The sequence below is a fragment of the Paralichthys olivaceus genome, chromosome 10 (assembly GCF_024713975.1).
Source record: "Paralichthys olivaceus isolate ysfri-2021 chromosome 10, ASM2471397v2, whole genome shotgun sequence".
NCBI lineage: Eukaryota > Metazoa > Chordata > Actinopteri > Pleuronectiformes > Paralichthyidae > Paralichthys > Paralichthys olivaceus.
In genome coordinates this window covers 17,367,939-17,388,726 of record NC_091102.1, presented here as the reverse complement: position 1 = coordinate 17,388,726, position 20,788 = coordinate 17,367,939, and the positions used below count along the sequence as shown (strand labels likewise).

Here is a 20,788-nt window from a genome sequence, read left to right as displayed (position 1 = left end):
AGAGAAGAACTGTTGGCCTGACTGTCTTCTCCGGCAATTTGTTTTGGCTGACTCAGTACCTAACACATGGGGGGAAATAACAATCATGTTGGCTTGTGTCCACCAACTGTCCATTTTAATGTCTCCAAGTCAGGCTATTTAAGGTTGTTTCATCTAATCAACCAGACAGACAGTATAATCGCCAGACATGCTTCACGTTTGATCAATTCAAGGCGTATTTTAACAGGATTTACAAGGCAACTTACAAACAGTTCTCTAGCAAATTACCTAAATGAAATAAATTTTCTCTGAGGAGGTGCCCACTGGAGAACCTCCAGAACACTAAGGATCTTACAAGCCATTCTTTCTTCTGATGTTCACAACAGCACTTTTATGTTTCTTACCTAATAAAGCTTGTACGGTTGTACTGTTATTTAAAAGCAGCTCAGGGAAAGGATACAAGAAGGTTTCCAAGACTGAACATACAGAGCGCTGCACTGTCACAGCAGTACACACGGACTCTGATACCTAAACTCTGGGTTTCAGAAAAGGACTTTTTCTGTGGCGATCCATCTTAATCCCTTGTATATCTTCTGTTGTACATATTAATATTATACATCAAAATAATTACATGGAAAAGGGTCAATACAAAAAAAGAGGAGCCAATAGGATGTTCTGGTGAAGGCTAGTGCAAAGTATTTATTTCCTGAAAAAGGATGCAATATAATCAAACCACAAGCAAGGTTCTGTAGGCGTATGTGTCCAGCTATCAATGGCCTAATTAAGATTGGCACAATCACCCATGATCAAAGCACAGCTCATCGAGAGCCATCCTACTTCCAAACCAGCCTGTGTTCCATTAGTATTTCCATAGAGGCTTTGAAAATATCAGTTTCTATTATGGTTAAACTATCTTATGGGAATGATATCTAATCATAGTGTGTCTGTATTTCCAATCAGATACAATATCTGAAAAAAAGTCTTATTGAGTGTGTGTGTGTGTGTGTGTGTGTGTGTGTGTGTGTGTTGAAAAGAAAAACGACAGCAGTTCCATTGTTTGACTGATTGTAGATTTCTAATTAGTCTCCTCCACATTGATCAATAATATTATACACAACGCTCATACTAATGAAGTCGGAGAATGTGCTGGGTGTAACTGTTAGATACTGTAAATGGATGCTTGCTGTGATCATGTCTGTGCATGCTTGATGAAAAATATTATGTTTATCACTAATGTGTGTGAAGGGAATCATGCTGTGTGTCTATGTGTGTTTGTGATATTAATGTCCAAGTCCAGACATCCATATCATACAAGGCATGAGTGCGTCGTCCCTCTCTTCATTACCACTTAACCTTTTTCACGAACCCAAGGCAATACCTGCAGTACAACACAGGGACAACACATCAGGAATTACACTTCCAGCTACACACAAAATGCTGATGGCAATCTATATTTCATGCTTACTTTTCAGTTTCTATGGCACAAAGCTGTGAGAGGGCTTGAAAAGCAACGTGCAAGAGAGACATTAGGGTAATGGACAAAAGGGTGAGGGTGGGGTGAGGGTGTGTGGGTGGCTGTCTAAAGGCTAACAGTTCTTATATGCTTCCAAGTTAAGCCAAGCTGAATAAATCCAGGCCAAGTTATCATTGTCCCACACATAAGGTGTCTAAAAATCGGCAGACAAAATGTATGTGAAACGTTTCATTAAAAAGGGAAACATGATCGTTAGTTTGCTTCCCAAAATGTTCAGTCCAGAATGTTTTTGCTCTTTGCTTCAAGACATAACATTTGAAATAACAGATGCAACATTTAAGTGTCAGCTCTCAGTAAAAAACAACAGTAATAAATGCGGCCCAGGGATAAATGATTAAACCTATTATTGATGAGCTCCAACATTATTGGTCCTGCTCTCGGTACTGAAAAAATTAAGAAAATAGATTTCCTATTTATCGTAGCTGCATAAAAGCCCACACACAGATCTAACTAAATTATACAAACATGAGTAAATGATTAAAATAGCCATTAGCTAACTGATTGTAATGGGTTCCTCCATAAATTCAATCTAAATTGCCGTTCAGAAATTTAGTTTCAGTCTCAGGTCGCTCAGAGCAAGGGCAGATTTATAGATCTGGGGGATGCAGCCAAACTATCCCCTACACTCAAAGTCAACAGTAGTGATTTGTTCAAACATGACGTTTCCTTTGCTGTAAGTAAAAACTAGAATTACCGCACTGCGGTTGTATGCCTCAGCAAACCAGTGCGATAACTGGTACTTATTTCTACTTCTAGATTCATATAAAGTCACTATGACCTTTGACCTCTAAAATGTAATCACTTAATCTTTGAGACCAAGTGACCACTAATCCAAAATTGAAGAGATTTCCTCAAGCATTCTTGAGATATCACACTCAAGAGGCCATACAGCATGTTTCATGAAGCCACCCTAACCTTGACCTTTGACCAGTGGAGTCTTATCAGTTTATCAGTGATTGCAGGTGAACATGTGCGCCAAATTTAAAAGAATTATCTCAAAGCTAAACAAAGCTAAACATGTGTTAGAGAGGTCACAGTGACTTTTGACCATCTATATTCTAATCAGGTCCATGAGTCAAAGTGAATTGTGTCCGATGAAATGTAAGTCCTGATATCACATTCACAGGAATGTGAGGTCACTGTGACTTCCAGGCGCCAAAATCTAATCAGTTCATCTTTGATTCCAAGTGCAGTGTTGCTCTGAGGTCCAGCCAATCTATTTTCTTTTTTGTATTTTCTGTGACTAAGCAATTAAATGCAGAGTAGACAATCGGCCTCCTGTTTCCATTGTCACACACATGCCCAGTGTAAGTGAATGGTTTCATCTAATGTGTTTTCAGGTGTATTAGTATGGATGAAGATTATTACCAAAATGCAGTTTGAAATTCAAAACGTAGCTGTATGGAAGTGACCACAGTCTGTACTGCCAGTGATAGTTAAACTTGCTGTGCTTGTGTTTGCTGCCACAGCACTTAAAGTTGTTTGCGACCAATGCTAGTTCATATATTTGAGCAGTCTCTCCAAATACATCACTTGAGAATATTTCAGCCATGGATTTCTGAAAATGTATTTTTGACCTCCGTCTTGGGGAGGCCTGAAAAAATCTTCTCTGTTTTCTTTGTGGTTATAAACCTAAAGCCAGGCAGACTAAGTCTGCCTGCAGTAAAACACTCATCTGGGATTAGAAGCCATTTATTCCGCTCAGTAATACTATGAGAGCCTTGCCTCAGAATCCAATGAATATTTCAACTCTCATTTCATATGCAATCTCTGCTGCTCAGAAGTGTGTATTGCTAGATATCATTCTGTAGGGTTTATTTCTCTATATGTGTGTCTCACCATATGTGTGTGTTTTGGGGAATTACTTTATCGCATTGTATTTGATCCCAGGATGAAAATGTGTATTTTGTATGCCTGTGCTGTTTGTTTTGTTTTTTTCTGCTCCAAAGATTGGTCACGTACAGTTTCACTGAATTCTTAGGACGTTAACAAAAATAAAGGAAGAATACTACTTTTTTTTAAAATAATATAAGTGTTTGGGACATATATGAGAAATACCCATCAACAAATGAAGTATGTATCTTTACAAAAACTATTTAACAGTCATTATACCTCCAGCATTGAATCCTGTAAAACAAGCTTTAAGTGCACATCTCATCTAATGATTCAGAGCTCTCTTCACTATTTCACTTCTACCTAGACTGATATACTTCTCTTTTTTTTTCCCACCTAATTAATAAATACTTCCTCAATCCTGTTCACAATGGGCTGACCACATTTTTGTCATTTGGCAGGATCGCTCAGTTCCGCTCAGCATCTTTCAGAAAGATATTTTCATCGATGGGTGATAAACACCAAACCAGACATGAGCGTAGAGTTTTGACTTTGACCTTCGTTTATCAGAAACACCAATTGAAATGAATGCTACATTTGCTGGGTTAGAGTTATAATATACCAGATAACATTGTGGGATTGTTAGCACAAAGTAGTGCACAGGCTATAGGCACTTTTTTTTCCTACTTGCATTAAAAAAATGATATCACTACACTGTGGATAAAAATCACACTCAGAATTTGTACACTGAAAATGGCAAAGGGGAAAATGTATCACACTATTTTGCAATAGGGATTGATTTGGGGTAAAATCTCGGTCTTGTCCTATCTGATCAATTCTCTGCAATCTTTTTTTCAAACCAGAGAACCAGTGCTGTACCCTCCCCATGCCACAGTGTCTGATCATGAGTGGGATTTCAGACTGCAACACCTCCACATAAAAAAAAAAAAATGCTACAAACAAGTTCACAGTAGCGCAGGGCGAGTGGCAACTAGCCAGCTGTTAGACCAGTGCATGCTGCACTCTGAATCTCTACAAAACCATGGCAACAGGCTCTCATAATAGCAATCTCCTAAATCAGGTGCTGGTCCACTGACTCTGTTATTGCTCCTGTCACTGAATCATATGGCCCCTGGGCTGAGGCTTAGTGTGTCATGTACCCCCCCCCCCCAAATTCAAGACATGAGAGCTCATCAGACAAACTCATCTTGTAAAATGTCATGTGGGAATTTGTCCACTGCAAAGATACTCCTAACTCGTCACTGTTCTACAGCATGTCTGTGTTAACTGTGTCATGGAAAAAACAAGGCTCAATTATGCTTCCTTTACATACGAAAAGAGTTATGTCAAAAACAAACATGACACCAGGGTGAACAAGCTAATTTCCTCCTCTTCTTTTTTCTTGCAGGTAAGATGCTGTCACATGCAACACAGTCATGCGAGAGCTTCTAAGTTTCCGGAGCGTTTGTGATGTCTGTCTCTCAAAATCAGAAAGGCAAACTCCTCTACTAGCAATGGAAAAGGAGTAAATTACCTTTTTTGCAGGTTTACATTTTAAAAACATGCATGTTCCAATTAATGTTGCTGTGGGATAACAGAGGGAGAGAGTGAACACTCCATTTCTTTTCAAAGGCTCTTACAGCCCTGAAAAAAAAGCCAGCAAATGGAACTTTGTTCTTAATTAGTTCAGAGAATCTCCACAACTGCTGCAGTATTTAAACATCCTTTAAGGTATATAGTATGAGCAGAGGAGAGAAATATACCATACTTTACATTTCCTAGCCGGTAGGTTCTTCAACTTCTACTAGCTGTGAGCAAAATTAAAAATTCGGTTTTAGAACACAGGCTCATTAAAACATATTGATACTGTTTTAATGTGCAGAGCCACTGAGAGAGGGCTTGATATTCATATAAGGTCTTGGTTCAGAAAGGCCTTATAATCTGGGCCATTTATCACATTCTAATAATGTCAGGCTCTATGAGAGGGTATTAAAATGTACAAGACTTTCCAAAGGGGAAAATGAAAAATGACCCATTCCTCAGGGGGGAAATAAGAAAAACAGAGAATATATGGATTGAGTTTCCAAAGGCTCCAAAAGTGAATAGCTAATGACACTGGCTAACGCTACAGGCAAGTTAAAACCACTCCCTTTGAATTTTTGCTTGTGAGGCAATATTCTATCAAAGGGAGTGACTTATGGGGCACTGCAGCTCAATACTCTGGTACACACACTCACACAAAATACCCACTCTAACATTTGTAGAAGCACATATACCTCTACACACACACTGTTATGTAACTAATTAATAAGTATAAATCAAAATTATTATTTGCATGATACGAGAGATTTAAAGTGGCTGACTTAAAGACAGTTATTTTTGCAGGTCTGTGTGGAGAATAAGAGCTGCCTGACATTTGTTTCTCTTCTTAACAGACTGCTTGGCTGGGAATTTCACTACATTCATGTCTGTGTACTCTGCTAACCGTTAATCATACAGGTAATGAGCCATTTTAATGAATGGCTATTAAAGTCCAACCTCACACATTTTAGTTCCAGTTTGCGGGTATTAATTAAGAAGATAAATGTTACATGGCTATTTGTAGTCAGCATAAGGTCAAATAAAAAAACACTGAATTCCTTGTTGTCAGTCTTTCTGTAGCTGCTTTCAGACATGCACTGAACCTCCTGTTCCTCCGCAGTTTCTCCGGAGGTGGTGTATGTTCGAACTTAAATGTCAGCGTGAGAGCCTGCAGACTTTCTATGCAGAAGTCGTGGTGAGAACACAGCCAGATACCACGCTAGATTCACCACGAGCCAGTGGGGCGGGGTTGGTGGCACTTTGAACATATGACAGACTCAAAAGTGGAAAATAAAGAAAACAAGTATCTCAGGATGAAAAAGCAGTGTCACATATGTAGAAGACACTGACGAAGATGTAAAGAGCTGATTCTCCTGCGGAGAAGCTGTTGCTGTTGTAAACACATCTGAGCAGAGATCGTACACAGGACATGTCTGAAAACAACTTATGTTATAGAGGGTGGAATCAAAAGGACATACAACTATTTCAACAGTCTTTTGGCTCTTACCTTGTCTTTGTCTTCCACCAGATCGCTGAGAATATCATCAGGGTCCAGAATCCCCCCATCACAGTATTCAACATGGTGAGTCCGAACCATGAAATCTCCTTCCTATAATACAGGGCACAACCATGGTAGGTCAATAAGTTAGTATGTGAACTGGTCTATTAGCAGATGATGAATTATGAACCTAATTTATCTGTTAATGTCACTACCACAATTCATGATCCTCTGGATAAATCAAGGCAGAAATACTTGGGCCTCAAAAGTACTATTAGTAAAATGAAGGTGGTACATGAAGTTAAGTGGTTTATGGTGGCATTTGTTGTAACTACACATTTATTGTAATTTACTGTCAAATTTTCTCCTACAGCAATAAGGACGTTGGTCTGGGCTATTTACTTTTGTCAGAAGCCGGCTCAAAGCTGGACAAAGTAGGGCAGACCACACATGAGTTTAACTAAAAATAAGTTTATTTAAAGACAAGCAAAATAAATGTATTAGTAGAAATCAAATTTCAACCAAAACCAAATGCTGTGGAGCCATGGGGGAGAATGGGAGACTGGCTGACTATCACTATGGCAAGACCATCTCCCTGAGGAACAAACTCCTCCCTCAGGCTTCTGCAAGGAGAGGCCTGCTCTGAGAGGGTCGTCACACAAAAATCAATCTGAAAATGAAAAAATGAAATCCTGGTCAAACAGTAGAACTTTTTACTTGGTCATTTGTATACATTTGTATACATTTTTTATAAAATAATTAACTGAACAAGAGAAAAGGCAAATTCGTCTCACAGCAGGTCTCTGATCTTTTAAATATTTAATTAAATAATGTAATGTTTTGTATTAATAACTTTTAATTTGATTTAATTCAATTTATTGGTGAACTTATGTCTTGAGACTTAACAGCATATATGATTATATCCATATGGATATGGAGACCAACAATGAAAAAGTACATTGTTATTTGACAGAGACCTAACCAAGAGCAGCCGTAAAGGTCTTCTGTACTGGCCAGGCCACCAACTTCTGTCTGCTTCTCATTTACGTATCCCACCTCCCCTTCCTCTCTCCTCCCACCTCTGATCTCTTTTATTTCTTTCCTCCATGCATCTTTCACAGCTTTCCCTCAGGTACCTTTCACAGATTACAACTCCAGCCTGGCCCTTTCTCTCTCTCCCTCCTCACTCCTTTTCTCCGCCGTGTTGGGTCTGTGATTAATGACATCAGCAGTGCACTGGACAGCTGACTACATAGAGCTGGTTGTTGAACAACATATTGAGACAACACACGAATATGCGCACGCGCACAGACAAACACACACGCACACGCACACAAAAACCATACACAGCCTGAGGAAAGGTATAAGTCAAAAGATTTCAGGGTGGTGCTCCATTAAATCACTCTTTCAGGGTCAGGAGCTTGTCAGTGCTTTTCAAAAACTCCCATCAGGGAGAGTGTAAGATGGAGTAAGGCACTCTTTGTCCCTGGATATCCCTGAAAGTCTCAATGTCAATACTAAACTCACCTCTGCAGCAAAATTCTCTTCAATACATTACTTGCTGACAGTTTTTAAATAACTTTAAATTGTGTATTAGTTTCTTTGTATGCTAATATAATTGATTTCCGATCTATTTTCAAACAATCAACAAACCAGCAGGAGGAATAAACAAGTCTGACTAGTTCAAGCTGTTTGATTATATATATTGGGTGTTTTACAGGATTTCTGGATCTGCACCTTAACTTTTATACGTTATTGCCAGGTAAAGAAAATGTTTAGAAATATTCAGTTCTTTCATTGCTGGATGCTTTAAGAAAAGATTTGTTCAAAATGTACATTGTGTAATAGTTCATTTGTAAAAGTTTGGCTTTGCATATTCAGTATGTCAATCTCAGTTATCTATCCAACTTGCTAACAGAACAAATTAAATTTAAAAAAAAATGTTTCAAAAAACAAACCACCTTGCAATATTAAAGAAAGTGAAAAAAAATGGCTAGATGTGCCCCTTTGTCAGGAAAAGCCCAGGTTCTTCCTAGGCCAATTCCTCATCCTTTCATTAAGTTTCATGAAAATCCATTTAGTAGTTTTTGCCTAATCCTGCTGACAAACCAACAAACAAGCGGATAAGAAAGAAGTATACGTATTTACCTCCTTGGCAAAAGTAAATATACCTCAACTTACAATACAGCCATCCTGAGTTTAGTCTTCACAGCCATCTGGCGCCAGCTGATACATGTAAGGTTGTGTTTGCTTACTTGAGATAAAGCCTTTATGCCTTGTTAAATATACCGTAGCCTAGGTCCATGCAAAATCGCATTTTTTCTATTATGTTACAAAACAAGACATTTCCATTGCTTTTCAACTATCACTACAGCACATGACACTGTGGCTGATTATCATGTTTAATTGTCTCTCCCGCTTCCTCCCTCCCTTCATGCTGGAATTCATTGTCTAACTTTACTGCAACACTGACTTGGCTGACCCCCAGGCCAGATGTAGGAGAAACATTGCATTTACATTGTTTTATTTTCTCTTTTGCACAGTGTTTATCTTCCCTGAGCACCATCAATCAGGGTTAAGAGGCAAGTCTGGGACAACACATCAATGTGTCCTATAATTACTATGGAACATTTCTATGTCAAAAGTTCATGTAACTATTTTTTTGTATTTTTTCTGCTCTCGGCTTTGCAAAAAACATCTCAGCAAATGACAGTTCCATGCCAGAAGTGTTCCAATAGTACAAAATAGTGTCGATACTGGTTAACTGGCAACATTTAAATCCATCATCCTCATGCAAACTGTGACTCACTACACAAGCATCGTTACAAACATTGACAAAAAGATCAGATAAACTCTCTCACGTCTTATACAAGATGTATTTACAATGGCTTGCTTGGGGTCAACTACTACGTTCAAGCTAATGATTTATTAAGTGCATTCAAAAGTTAGAAAAAGGTCTTGAATATCAACAAAGCAGAGCAAAGTTGTCATGTCTGTATTGAAGCCTCACACACAGATATAAAAGGCATTTTAATTTATATAAATACTTTGTTGCATGGTCCCAAACAAACCAACAGACATGGGCCTCAGGGTAGTTTGCTGGCTTTTCCCACTTAGCAATGTTGATAATTTAGCACTCTGTACGGTCCAGTGTCCATTTATTACCAAAACCGTAGACGCCAACCACAGTCTAGTTTGATCCTTTTTAGGAAACTGTGACAGGTATTGTTCACTTTACTCCTGACATTTTGAAGAGCAACAGATTAGAAAAGAAATATCAGATAATTTGATAAAGTAAGTCAGTTTTGTATATTTTACCTCCATCAAATAAAAGGTTTTGCCAGAACACCAGATTCCAACAGCCTCATTCCTCTGGCGACCCACGGTTGGTTTTTGGGTCAACAACACCCTATGATATTATGTTAGAGTAGGCGAGCCAAGCAGCTAAGAAGACAAGAGATGGAGAGGTGGAGAGATAAGCGCAGTGAGCACTATGATATCAAATCCGATATTCAGGGGAAAGTGCATGAATAATGTGCTACAAATTTTGGAGAAAATGCAGGAACCCTGTGCCTCCAAGTCTGGCAGATTAAAATCCTAGAGGGACACTAAAATATTGTAGGAGTAAAGATAAGAGCTGTAAACACGCTGATGTAATCTGAAAATCAAGGGGATTAGCACTTAATACAGCATTTTGCTTGATGCTAATACAGATAATCTTAGGCAATGAAAGTATTTGACTTTCAAGATATGATCTCAAAATGATTATTAGTTTGGAGTAAAATCCCACCACAGTTAATATATTATATAGATTATTCAGTGTTGTTAGGTGTTTAACCCCTGCCTCTTCTCCAATCTTCACTCTCTGGAACAATCATCCTTATAGAGCCTACCGGTTTACATATGAGTTAGGTATGCTGCAGTCAAACATAGAGGCAGTGCGAAGACGTGGACAGTGATCCAGGGTAGACTTGAAGCACACTCCAGAGATCATGCTTCATGTGAAAGGAGTTTGTTCCACATACTTCCAGCTGAATACTGCTAAAGGTTTAAATATGAGGTAGTTTAGATCAATTCCACAAGATATAAATGGCATTTAGTCCGTACGCCAAAACTGAGAGGTTTGAAATAAATACTATTCCATCCATCAATTCTGTTATAGCTGTATTACAAAGCCTCTAAAGTCCCTCTGAGCTGTCTCTACGAATAACATTTTGTAGAAACAGTGAATACTGATGCAGCACCCAATTCTCTGGAAAAATAACCAAATCTGAGTTACATTGTCTTGTGACCCATCTTGTGACCCAGCAGAAACAAAGCTTGTCTTCTGTGACAGGAAAATTGCCAGCTGCAATGCCATGGTAACCATTCACCTTTCAGCTTTCCACATTGGCACAAGCTGATTCCTCGATCATCTTGAATCTTGGTTCGAAATCAGATTTCACAAGCATCTTACCTAAACACATGAATGAATATGGGCGTGTTAATTCAAATCACCATTTAAAATGTTCATTCATATGACCTGTTGTGAATCTATAGCAACTCTGCATATTAGGACATGTGTTCTTATATTTGAACGGTCTGACCATAGGACAGGAAAAGCATGTTTGAGAATAGATTAGAATCAAATCAAATAGAATAGGACAGGAGAATAAGACAAGACGAGAACAGATCTGAACAGAATAAGGAAAGAAACAGAACAGAAGAGGATAGGCTTAAGACTGGATCAACATAGTCTTGGGGGGTTTGTCTGCAGAGAAAACGTCCCGTGTCTCCCTGCCCCTCCCTCCCTCTCAGAAATAATTGCCTGTTCTCTGGATTCGAGCCAGAATGCTTTTACGATTTTATCAGCTTGTGAGGCCACGCCTCATCAGCATTCCTCCCTTGGCTAATGAAACTGCAGCATTCACTGACATGGGCAGGAACCCTTTCATTCATATCCACCTTACAATTTAAATGTGCGAGGATACATGAGCATACTGTGCACACACCATCAGCCTCCAAACACAACTGGTTTCAACTTTGTTGCTATTATTTTCATCATATCTGGACCACACACACATTTAACACCAACATTCTGTATTCTACACATGAGCATAAACAACAATAATATACTATATGTTAATATTCTCATGATAGTGCAGGTTGACTGTAGCTTACTTCATAGCAGAGACTTAACTTGAAGCCACATAAACACACAACCACACTCTTGCATGTTTGGCCAAAGGTAATTAAGAAGTGTGTCAACAATCTGATAACTTCCTGAGGACTCCCCACAAAAACAACCTCTTTCCTTCCTCCCTCCTCTTGCTCTGTTCCACTCCTCCTCTTGGCCTGGCTCTTTACGTGAACTCCCTTTTTATATTCATCATCTTTGTTCTGATCAATGGCTTATTTATTTACCCCCCACAACCCACCTCACCTTTACATAATCCACATGCACTGTGTTTTATTTTATTTTATCACCACTTCTATTCTCCAGTTCCAGCACCATTTGTGCTTTGTCTCTATGTTCATCCAATAAGAATGATGCCTCTATAATATAGCTACCAGTAATCGGTTCAATTTCTTGGTATTACAACAAGTAATTACAGATTGTGGAGCATTTTTTAGTGTTAAGTGAGGTGAATGACAATTAAACTTATACCGTCACACTTGCTAGCTGACTGCCACTAACTGATCTAACTGAGGTGTTCTGGGACACATGTGATTAAATTTTTTTTGCAGTGTGAACGCAAATGCACCCTGGACTACATATGAAGGAATGCCTACTCAGCTGACGTGTCTGACCTGCTACAGTACGCATACATTTGTTTGTGGCCCCTGCTGCAATATCAACACTGACCACCATGTGATTACAATTTTTAGATCATTAATTCTGTGCCTCCTGACTCTGCTCCCTCTCTTTCTCCTTCAATCTCATGTCGAAACACAAACACACAAACCAAAATTGTCATCTGTATACACAGGCAGGTAGACAGGCTAAAAATCAGTTTGGTCTGATATCCTGGACCAAATACTTAGATGGTAGCTTATAAAATAGAACCCCTTTCTGATTGACTATTTTTGTCTTTGTTTTGCTTTTATTCCTGTGCTATCTGTGAGGGAATCTAGGATAATTATATATTTTGTTGCCGTCTCACTTTGTGAAATAAAACAATACATTTTTAATGCTAATCACTGTACACATACTTGCCTAAATTGACCCGTTAAGACATTTTTCCATGAACTATCTACATCTAGCCTGACATGAGTCACTGAGCTATGACTGCACAGCCAAAATACAAATAAGCTGAACTCATGATTACTATTACAGTGTTTAAATGAAATGAGTGACTTGAGTTTTCACTGAGTGAGCTGAGAGTCGACAGAATACTTAAAATGTACTTTTCAATGTATTACTATAACAAAGGCTTGGCATCCTCCATGCTAAAACATTACCGCTCCTTCACTTCCATTCAATTTCGAATCCCACTTGTCTCTCCTCTCTCCCCCTTTGGTTCCATACTGGGTAACACAAAGGGGTATAGAAATTCTAATAATAAGGCTGTAATCAATGTGAAACTGAAAAAAAAAAAAAATCAATGCAGCTATAATACAAAATAAATCCTCTCAGAAACTCAACGTAAGACTGAACCTCAAAGATTTCCAACTGCTTTCAAGATCACTAAAATGTAGCTTTAATGCCTATTCTAAGTGTTAGCTCCTCTTAAGCACCTCAGTGGGAAACGCTAACAAAGCAGCTGATAAATAGGAAAACCAGTGTTAGTTAGCTACAGTAGTCGTAGGCTGGAACATGCAAGATAATAAAATGTTTATGAGCAGCAAGCTCTCTAAGTAGGATGAAGCTGATAGAGAGGCTGAAGAGAGACTGACAGAAAGTGACCTGTCTCAGTGACGATTTAAAAATATGAGTTGTAGCACTGGGAAGAAGGATTAGTGACTAGGCAGCTAAATAATTCACTCATATCCTGGATTTCTAGTCCTAGACACACTAACCACTATAATTACACAGCCACACCAAGAGATTAGTGTTGCAGTAACATGACTTAGTGATGGGAAGAAAGTGAGAAATATATATCAAGAAACAAATTTAAGGAAAGTGATGGGGTGAGATGAAGCACTAAAAGTTTTCCTCATTCACCATCAGAGAGAGGAGGAATAAACACAGAGTAAGTGAACACAAACATCCCAACTGGGACCTCTGCCACCCTCAACAGACCAAAGAAAAAAAATTTCTGACTAATTATAATGTTTATTTACTTGCATTTGTTTCATTTCAGCTCAGTAATACTGTTTTTCTGTCATTTACAGTCAACTTCTCTCCTCTCTTCTTCTTTCCGTTTCACCATGTGTTTGTCCTCCCCAGTGTTTCCCCTTAATTACCAAGACTGTGGCGCCCTGCCATCTTCTAATTTGTCCTGCCACGGTTTCATAATGATCGGCAGGCCAGAAAACATCCCGTTTTTATTGTCCTCAGCAGACACCCAGACTTTGGCATAAAACCTGACCTCTCTGTGTACCTGCCATTTGGATGCACATGAGAGCATAATGCATGCGTGTTCACGGAGCAGTCACAATAATCAACCCTCTTCGGCTTGAACCCCCCACCACCCTCACCAGGGAACCTACTCCTTGCCAGATGAATAGAAGCTCTCCTGCAGTTCCAGCTGCACCCCTGACATGCAAAAGAGGACAGGTTTTGACCCACTTTGGCTCAGAGAGGAAAATACTACTCCTGGTTTAAATATTACATGGTTTAGTGCAAATTGTGCAAATAAAAATGTACATTTAAGTTCATACATTCTTTTAGCACACACATACACTGATCAAACAAACCAATTTTCATCTGTACAGAACAACAAAATGAAAGAAATGGGCAGTCATCAACATTGTGAGGTTTTGGAATGCTGACCAAGGTGTGGGAGGAGAGAAAGAAAACAGAGAGGAGAAAAATAAACATGGGAGAGGAGGCCCAAACACACATACACACATAGTGCGTGTCATTTCATTCACTCAAGCAGGAAACAAAGTATTTAAACACTCAGAGAGAAAGCTCCAAGTGTTTTCCTGCCGCTGCAGTGTGTAATGATGCACTTCCCTGCTCTATTGATTAGATCTCTGTCTTTCAGTGAATATTAAAAACGACTAAAATGTTGCTGCTTCTTTAACACCACAGTGTGTATAAACCTTTGGTTTTACACCCTGAAAATCACTTCTCATTGCTAAGAAGTGTACATGTCCTTGATTTTAAAACAGAAGGAGGATATGTATGAGTGTTATTTTTTATGCAGTGACAGCCTCCTCTAAATTTGTGTTTCACGAGTCTTTGGTTCACACTGATGATGTCTGTATAAGAGTAATTTTATTGTAAGGAACTAAAAATAGTTTGTAATATCACTCATTTCAGAAGGCAATTTTGGGTCTAATGTCATCAGCGGCTCAGCATAGAAGTTAACAATGCATCTCCTAGCAACAGACCTATTTCACAGCTGACATTTAGACATTTCATGTAAAAGCACTGTTGAAACAAATTTCCTCAGTGATGGCTCCGCTGCACCCAGGGTCACCGTCGGCCATGCATGCCAAGTGAGTACAGCTGAAAGGAATGCAGCTGTTGTCAATGTTATCAATTCGACTTGTGCTCTTGTTGCTGTGAAATACCAAACTGTCGGTGGTAAAAAGGTCTACGCTGGCCTTCAGGTGTCAGTCAACAGTCTAAGGCCAAAAGCTTCAACACTGTTATCCACAAATGTTCCCACACTATTTTGTCTTTTTTTGAATAATGCTAAAAAAGCTCCAGTATCACAACAGTTTATATTTCCTTGCACAAAAAGAGATTCACCAGCAAGTACGCAAATCTCTTCAAAGTATCTTAGTTTCTTTCCCTGAAATTCACTCTTCACCGCTTCAAAACAGCAGTTGGTCTGCACTGGCAAGTATTGTTTTTAGGGCAGAGAAGAAGAAGTGATTTCCAATATTGTAGTGTTACAGCTAGCTAAAATGTTAGCAATTTCGCAATATTTCATTTGGTTACGCCCACAATTAAAACAAACTATGTGTGTTGTATGCAAGACATCAGTTTCAAGGGGTGGCAAAATAGTGTAGAACACTGTAACACTAGAAATATCATAAGGACTTTGAACCATCAGACGAAAGAGCTCAGGTTCACCAAGCTGAAGGGATAAAAGCACAAATTACAAGAAACTTTCAAAAGCCACGTGAAAAATGATGCCATAAATTTGACTAAGACAGCCTCAAAGCAGGAAAGATAAGCGGTATACTTGTCGAGTTCATTGTTGTGTATTTATTTGTGTACTTTTTCAGTTATGACTCAAACTAGATAACAAAATAGGTTCATTGTCTGTTTTCAAAGGATTTAAGCTGAGCCAAGTCAAACAACAATGGTGATTCCCATCATTGTTGTTTGACTTCCACACATGGTCTGTAAAATATAGCTGTTAAAATATGTAAATACCTTGTTATTTTTTTAAATGCACTGGTATCGGATTTACTTGGCATTCCAATAACTGGACTTAACAAACTGGCTAAGTCAGGTTATTGGAATTGGGAAGGGAAAAATGGTATCAGCCCATCTCAAAGAGATCAATTGTATTTTACAGTGAAACACTTAAACATGGACCTAAAGGAGTATACATTGCTTTTGCCCAGCTGTCACTGCTGTTAGTCTAGAAGGGAACATTGGCAAAACAGAGTCTCACAAAGAAGGAACAGGAGGTGAAGAAGGAAGCGTTCAAAGAGGAAGGTGACAAAAATGACAGAGAAGCATTGGTTCCTGCTTTGTGGAGAGTTATCACTGTTCTGCTTTACCTATAGGGAGGTGAAGAGGAGATGCCAGTGAGAAGAAAAGACAGATAAATAAGATGAAGGAGGGAAAACACACAGGAGCTCTGAGTCGAGATGGGTACAGGTCGATGAAAGGAGATTAAGAAGGCAAAAAGGTAGAAATTGCAAGAATAAGCGGAGAGTGGAAAAAATGAGTGCATCTCCAAGTACTGCCTCAGCGACAGTCTCACACAAACACAAACATACACACAGCTTCGACAGCTCTCCCTCAATCACAACTGAGGCCATCCATCTATACGACTGCTGTGCTCTTTGAATAATGAGCCAATATGAAGCGAGTCTCTGAGAAGATTTGGTCGTCTGATGGGGGTCACAGGGTTCCCAGCCTAAGAGCAGCACTGGGAATCAACAGCAGACATAAAGAAATCACAAGAGGGAGACATTTGCATTTTACACTCACAACCAAAGTGGAAACGACTCATGCCTACCCCTGTCTGGACCCTCATAATTCATATCAGATGTGCTTTTAATTTTTTATACAGCAATTATGGAGAACTGGACCTCCTGGCTTTGTCTGATTTCCCAAGACTTTGGCTTGTGAAAATCATACGCTCCTTTCATGATATAAAATTGACAGAGCTTTCGATTATTCTTTTTACGACTTCAGGGAAAACCGCACATATTATGAAAGCGCTGTTTCATAAAAAAGTTATCTCGCCTTTCAGGAGTTCATGAAAATCTTCACACATTATTACAAAACTACTTCTCACAATTAATGCTGTTGCTAACTTGTGGCTCAAAGGTCAGACAGACTCGAAGGGAGATGGAGTTTCATTTGTAGTGTTTTTGAGCAGACACTCGACTATCTTGCATCAATAACAATGAAATATTATTATACTACTACAATTGCTGCCACTCATAAAGTTTAACAAAGGAGCAGTAATGAAATTTTAAAAAAGACTGCCATGTACAGTGGCCCACAATTTTGAAGTTATTCTGAGATGTACCTGTTGGACATATATTAGTATTCTGCAATATTCTGATACTAACCTGATTAAACCACGTAAACAGCATTGTCTGATTACCTTAACCTGAAAAAGGTCATACTCTGAACAAGCAATTATCAAATTAAGACATGCGGAATATGATGTGGTGGACGTGATGTTGAGATGAGACTTTGGGCTGGGCAACAAAGCATTATCAATACATTCAATATTCTATGTAACTCATATAAACATCATAATCGAGTCAAAAGAGTATGTCTTCTTCAGAGTAAGGTCAGTCAGATTATTGGTGGTGTCACGGTGAAACCTGTGAATGGTACCTGTTCCAGCAGTTTTCTGTATCTCTGCGTGGCTTGCTGGATGAGTTCCCTCACAGTCCAGCCCTCCTTGCAGGGCACCACCACCCCTGTCTGCCCAAACGTCACCGTCACCTTCATCCCGGCAGTCGCCTCTTCATCCAAGATGCAGGGCCCTCGTGGTTATGGGTGATGAACAGTGGAGATGATAATAATGCAAGACGGCTCCAAATTGGGATCGAACGGCCACCAGAAGGTCTTGATGGAGGAGGCACGGATGTGAGCAACCAGGAGAGGAGACAGGTGGGAGAAAAGCAGGAGGGACAGTGAGTGGCCTGGGGTCAGACACTGACAAACACCTGCATTCGAATGAAATATAAATCACTCTGTAATTTATCTAAAAGTCCCACCGCCGGTCTAAGTGATCAGATCTAGAGTAGTCAAATGTGTTTAATGTTTTATGTTATTGCACATTAATTAACATGCATACATGTGACCTACATGGAAACAGACCACATGCAGAGACACAAATAAAGGCACATGGAAGAAACAAAAAACAAATGACAGCAGTGTGATCATACTGACAGGCGTGCATTACTTTCTCATATGATCATCTATCTGCTGTTGTCTCTTCCTCACTCGTCTTCCCACATCTCCTCATGTAGCATGCAACAAGTCCTGATCCTCTGCAGTGTGTAAATAAGTTTCCTGACGCGTTTAAAGCTGTGGAGTCTCCTCACATCGGAGCTGAGCAGGTAATGGAGAAGAGTGTGTTATCTCACTTCTCGGTGAGAGCGAACAACCCCCTGGTTAACTGGACAGAAGCTAGCTCTCTGTTAAGCTAGCTAGTGATTAGCTCGATCCTGTGTAACCTGGCCCTGGGACTGTGTGGGACACAGCGAAGCTAAGGATGAAAACTTTCACTTCCACACCACGCCCGCCCTCCGTTACACCGGGGGACGTGTTGCAACCTGTTTACACAACAATGGAGTAAACATTTGTGTCAAGTTTCACACAAGCGAGCAGAGTCCTGCGCTAGCTAACGTTAGCCACCTTAGCTGAACTTTGGAGGGAGGGATGCAGTCGCTCGGGCATCATTCCACAACTTTTTCCTCTCGCATGTTCCCCGTCACGTCCTCGTCAGTGGCATCCGCTTCATCACCGACAAGCTCGCGCGTGGGACTGTTGACACATCCAAGCCACAGACGGCAGGAAACAGTCAAAGGGAGCACTTCAGTGTGTGTTGGGAAAGTTTGGAGATGCCTTCACTGCCCCGTCCTGCTCCTGGCAGCTCCTGAGCAGCTCCTCCACCGCTGGCTGCTGTCACTTTCTTAAAGGAGAACCGACCCAGCTGCTGCTGCCACAACAACATGGAGCTCAGGTCCTGGATCCGCTCAGTCGGTCCTCTATCTGTCCCACAGCAACGTAAAGAGGGGGGACACACGAGATGTGAATTCATCCAGAGGTTATTACGTCTTCTAAAGAACAGTGGCAGTGTCACACTTCCACCCTTGTTTATAAAGCACGTTTCATGTGACGGAGACTTTGTGCGCTTCAAGAGGAAAAGATGCAGTACATGATTAAATGACTCAGCATGGAATTAGATTAGATACAAATATATGAACTAAAAGGATAATGCAGCCACTAAACCACAAAACACAAGAAAAAAGTGAATAAATAAGTGAAAATGATGATGATGATGATGATGATGATGATTATTATTATGACCATTATTTTTGCTGTTGTCGTTGTTGTTAATAATACTACTAACAATAATAATAATAATAATGTATTGTTATAATTATAATTTACGTGTAGGCACCTTTCAAGACACTCAACAAAATAAGAATCAAAACCAATAAGACAAGATATATTTTAGTAAAGTAAAGGAGAACAATCAATATATAGTAGGTAATCGTTATTAAAAATGAAACGAAACCTTGCTTGAGGAAACCGTTATTATTGTTGTTCATTTTATTATTATTCTGAATAATCAGAACATAACAACAATCAGTAAAATCAAAGCCAAGTTAAATACTAGAGGATAAAAACAAATTAAAAGAAAAGAAACATTAGACTTGAGGTGGGGAACAACATATTTATAGTAGACTATAGCAACATTAGCATTTTATTTGAAAAAATATATCTGGCCACCAGATAAGTGTGAGTTCAGTATACCCTCTATTTTAGCTTGGATTTGGTCCCATCAAATCATCCAGTGATGTGCAAATAAAAAAATAAACGGCTGTAGGTCTGGCCTATTTTTTCTAATATGTTATCTAGATATATCATCAGTAGTAATAAATGATTATAAAACCAAAGGTTGGCAAGCATGCAGTGAGACAAACTTTTTATATGGTATCAGAGCTAAAATATTACATCTTTCCACATTTACACAACAGTCTTGCATGTGTGCAAACCTTGAAAACAAATCAACACCCTTGAACATCTTCTGGCTGGCTCTAGTTCAACATTATAACGTTGAAGGCAACAAGAAGATTGTACCTACAAAAAACATTTAGGCTCTTCACAGCCTGGTTCATCTTCAAAGAGGAAACCCCTCCCTTCAGGAGGAGTTTGGCTTTGTAATTAGCAGCTCAACCGTATGCATGTGTATGTCTGCTAATTGATTTGGGCTAGGTTTAGTTTCTGGGTCACTGAATTCCATTGCTACTAATGAACCCCAGGAGAGGCGGAACACTGTGCAAGCATGCATTTTCTTTCTTTCTTCTTTTCTTTTGTGGAAGTTTGAAAGTAAAAAGTGTACTTGAATAATCATTTAGTATTTATAATTTCAAAATGTTTAAATCAATGGAGAAGTTGGAGAATAAGAGGCAAAGACAATGCACCGTAAATGAGTGACTAACTGAGTCTGTCGGTTTAATTGCTTTTTACTTGATTCTTTCTTTTTAAAATTTTGCTAACATTGACAACAGATGATATATTACATATTATATTACAAAGTCCTGGCTCACTATCACACCGTCATGACCTACGAGGGCATTAGAATAGAACAGAGCCTTTGTTAATGTTAGTTACATATTTGCCTTTACTGCTATGACAAGTCCAATCTGCTTTGAATGAGGCCTATGATATATGCTACTGGTGATATGTCATGTCTAACTGCAGCAAAGATAGACTCATCATACAGTCTCAGAAAGAGTCAAAGTAAACAGATATAACATTGTTTTATTTACAGTATGATAATATATACATCAGGGTGGACATTACAAAAAAAAACTATGAACAAAATCTA

General features: G+C 39.2%; 1 protein-coding gene across 4 annotated transcripts in view; it reads right to left on the bottom strand.

The window, feature by feature from the left end:
* Positions 1-19,022, bottom strand: part of pard3bb (par-3 family cell polarity regulator beta b) — a 196,802-nt gene extending 177,780 nt beyond the window's left edge. For all 4 annotated transcript variants that reach the window (XM_020090080.2, XM_020090077.2, XM_020090078.2 and 1 more), the window contains exons 1-3: positions 18,586-19,022; positions 17,557-17,790; positions 6,435-6,536 (exon numbers count right to left, since the gene is read on the bottom strand). In XM_020090080.2, the coding sequence (XP_019945639.2) occupies positions 6,435-6,536; positions 17,557-17,673 (219 nt within the window). In that variant the 5' untranslated portion in view covers positions 17,674-17,790; positions 18,586-19,022. The remainder of the gene's footprint in view (positions 1-6,434; positions 6,537-17,556; positions 17,791-18,585) is intronic.
* Positions 19,023-20,788: the final 1,766 nt, after the last annotated feature.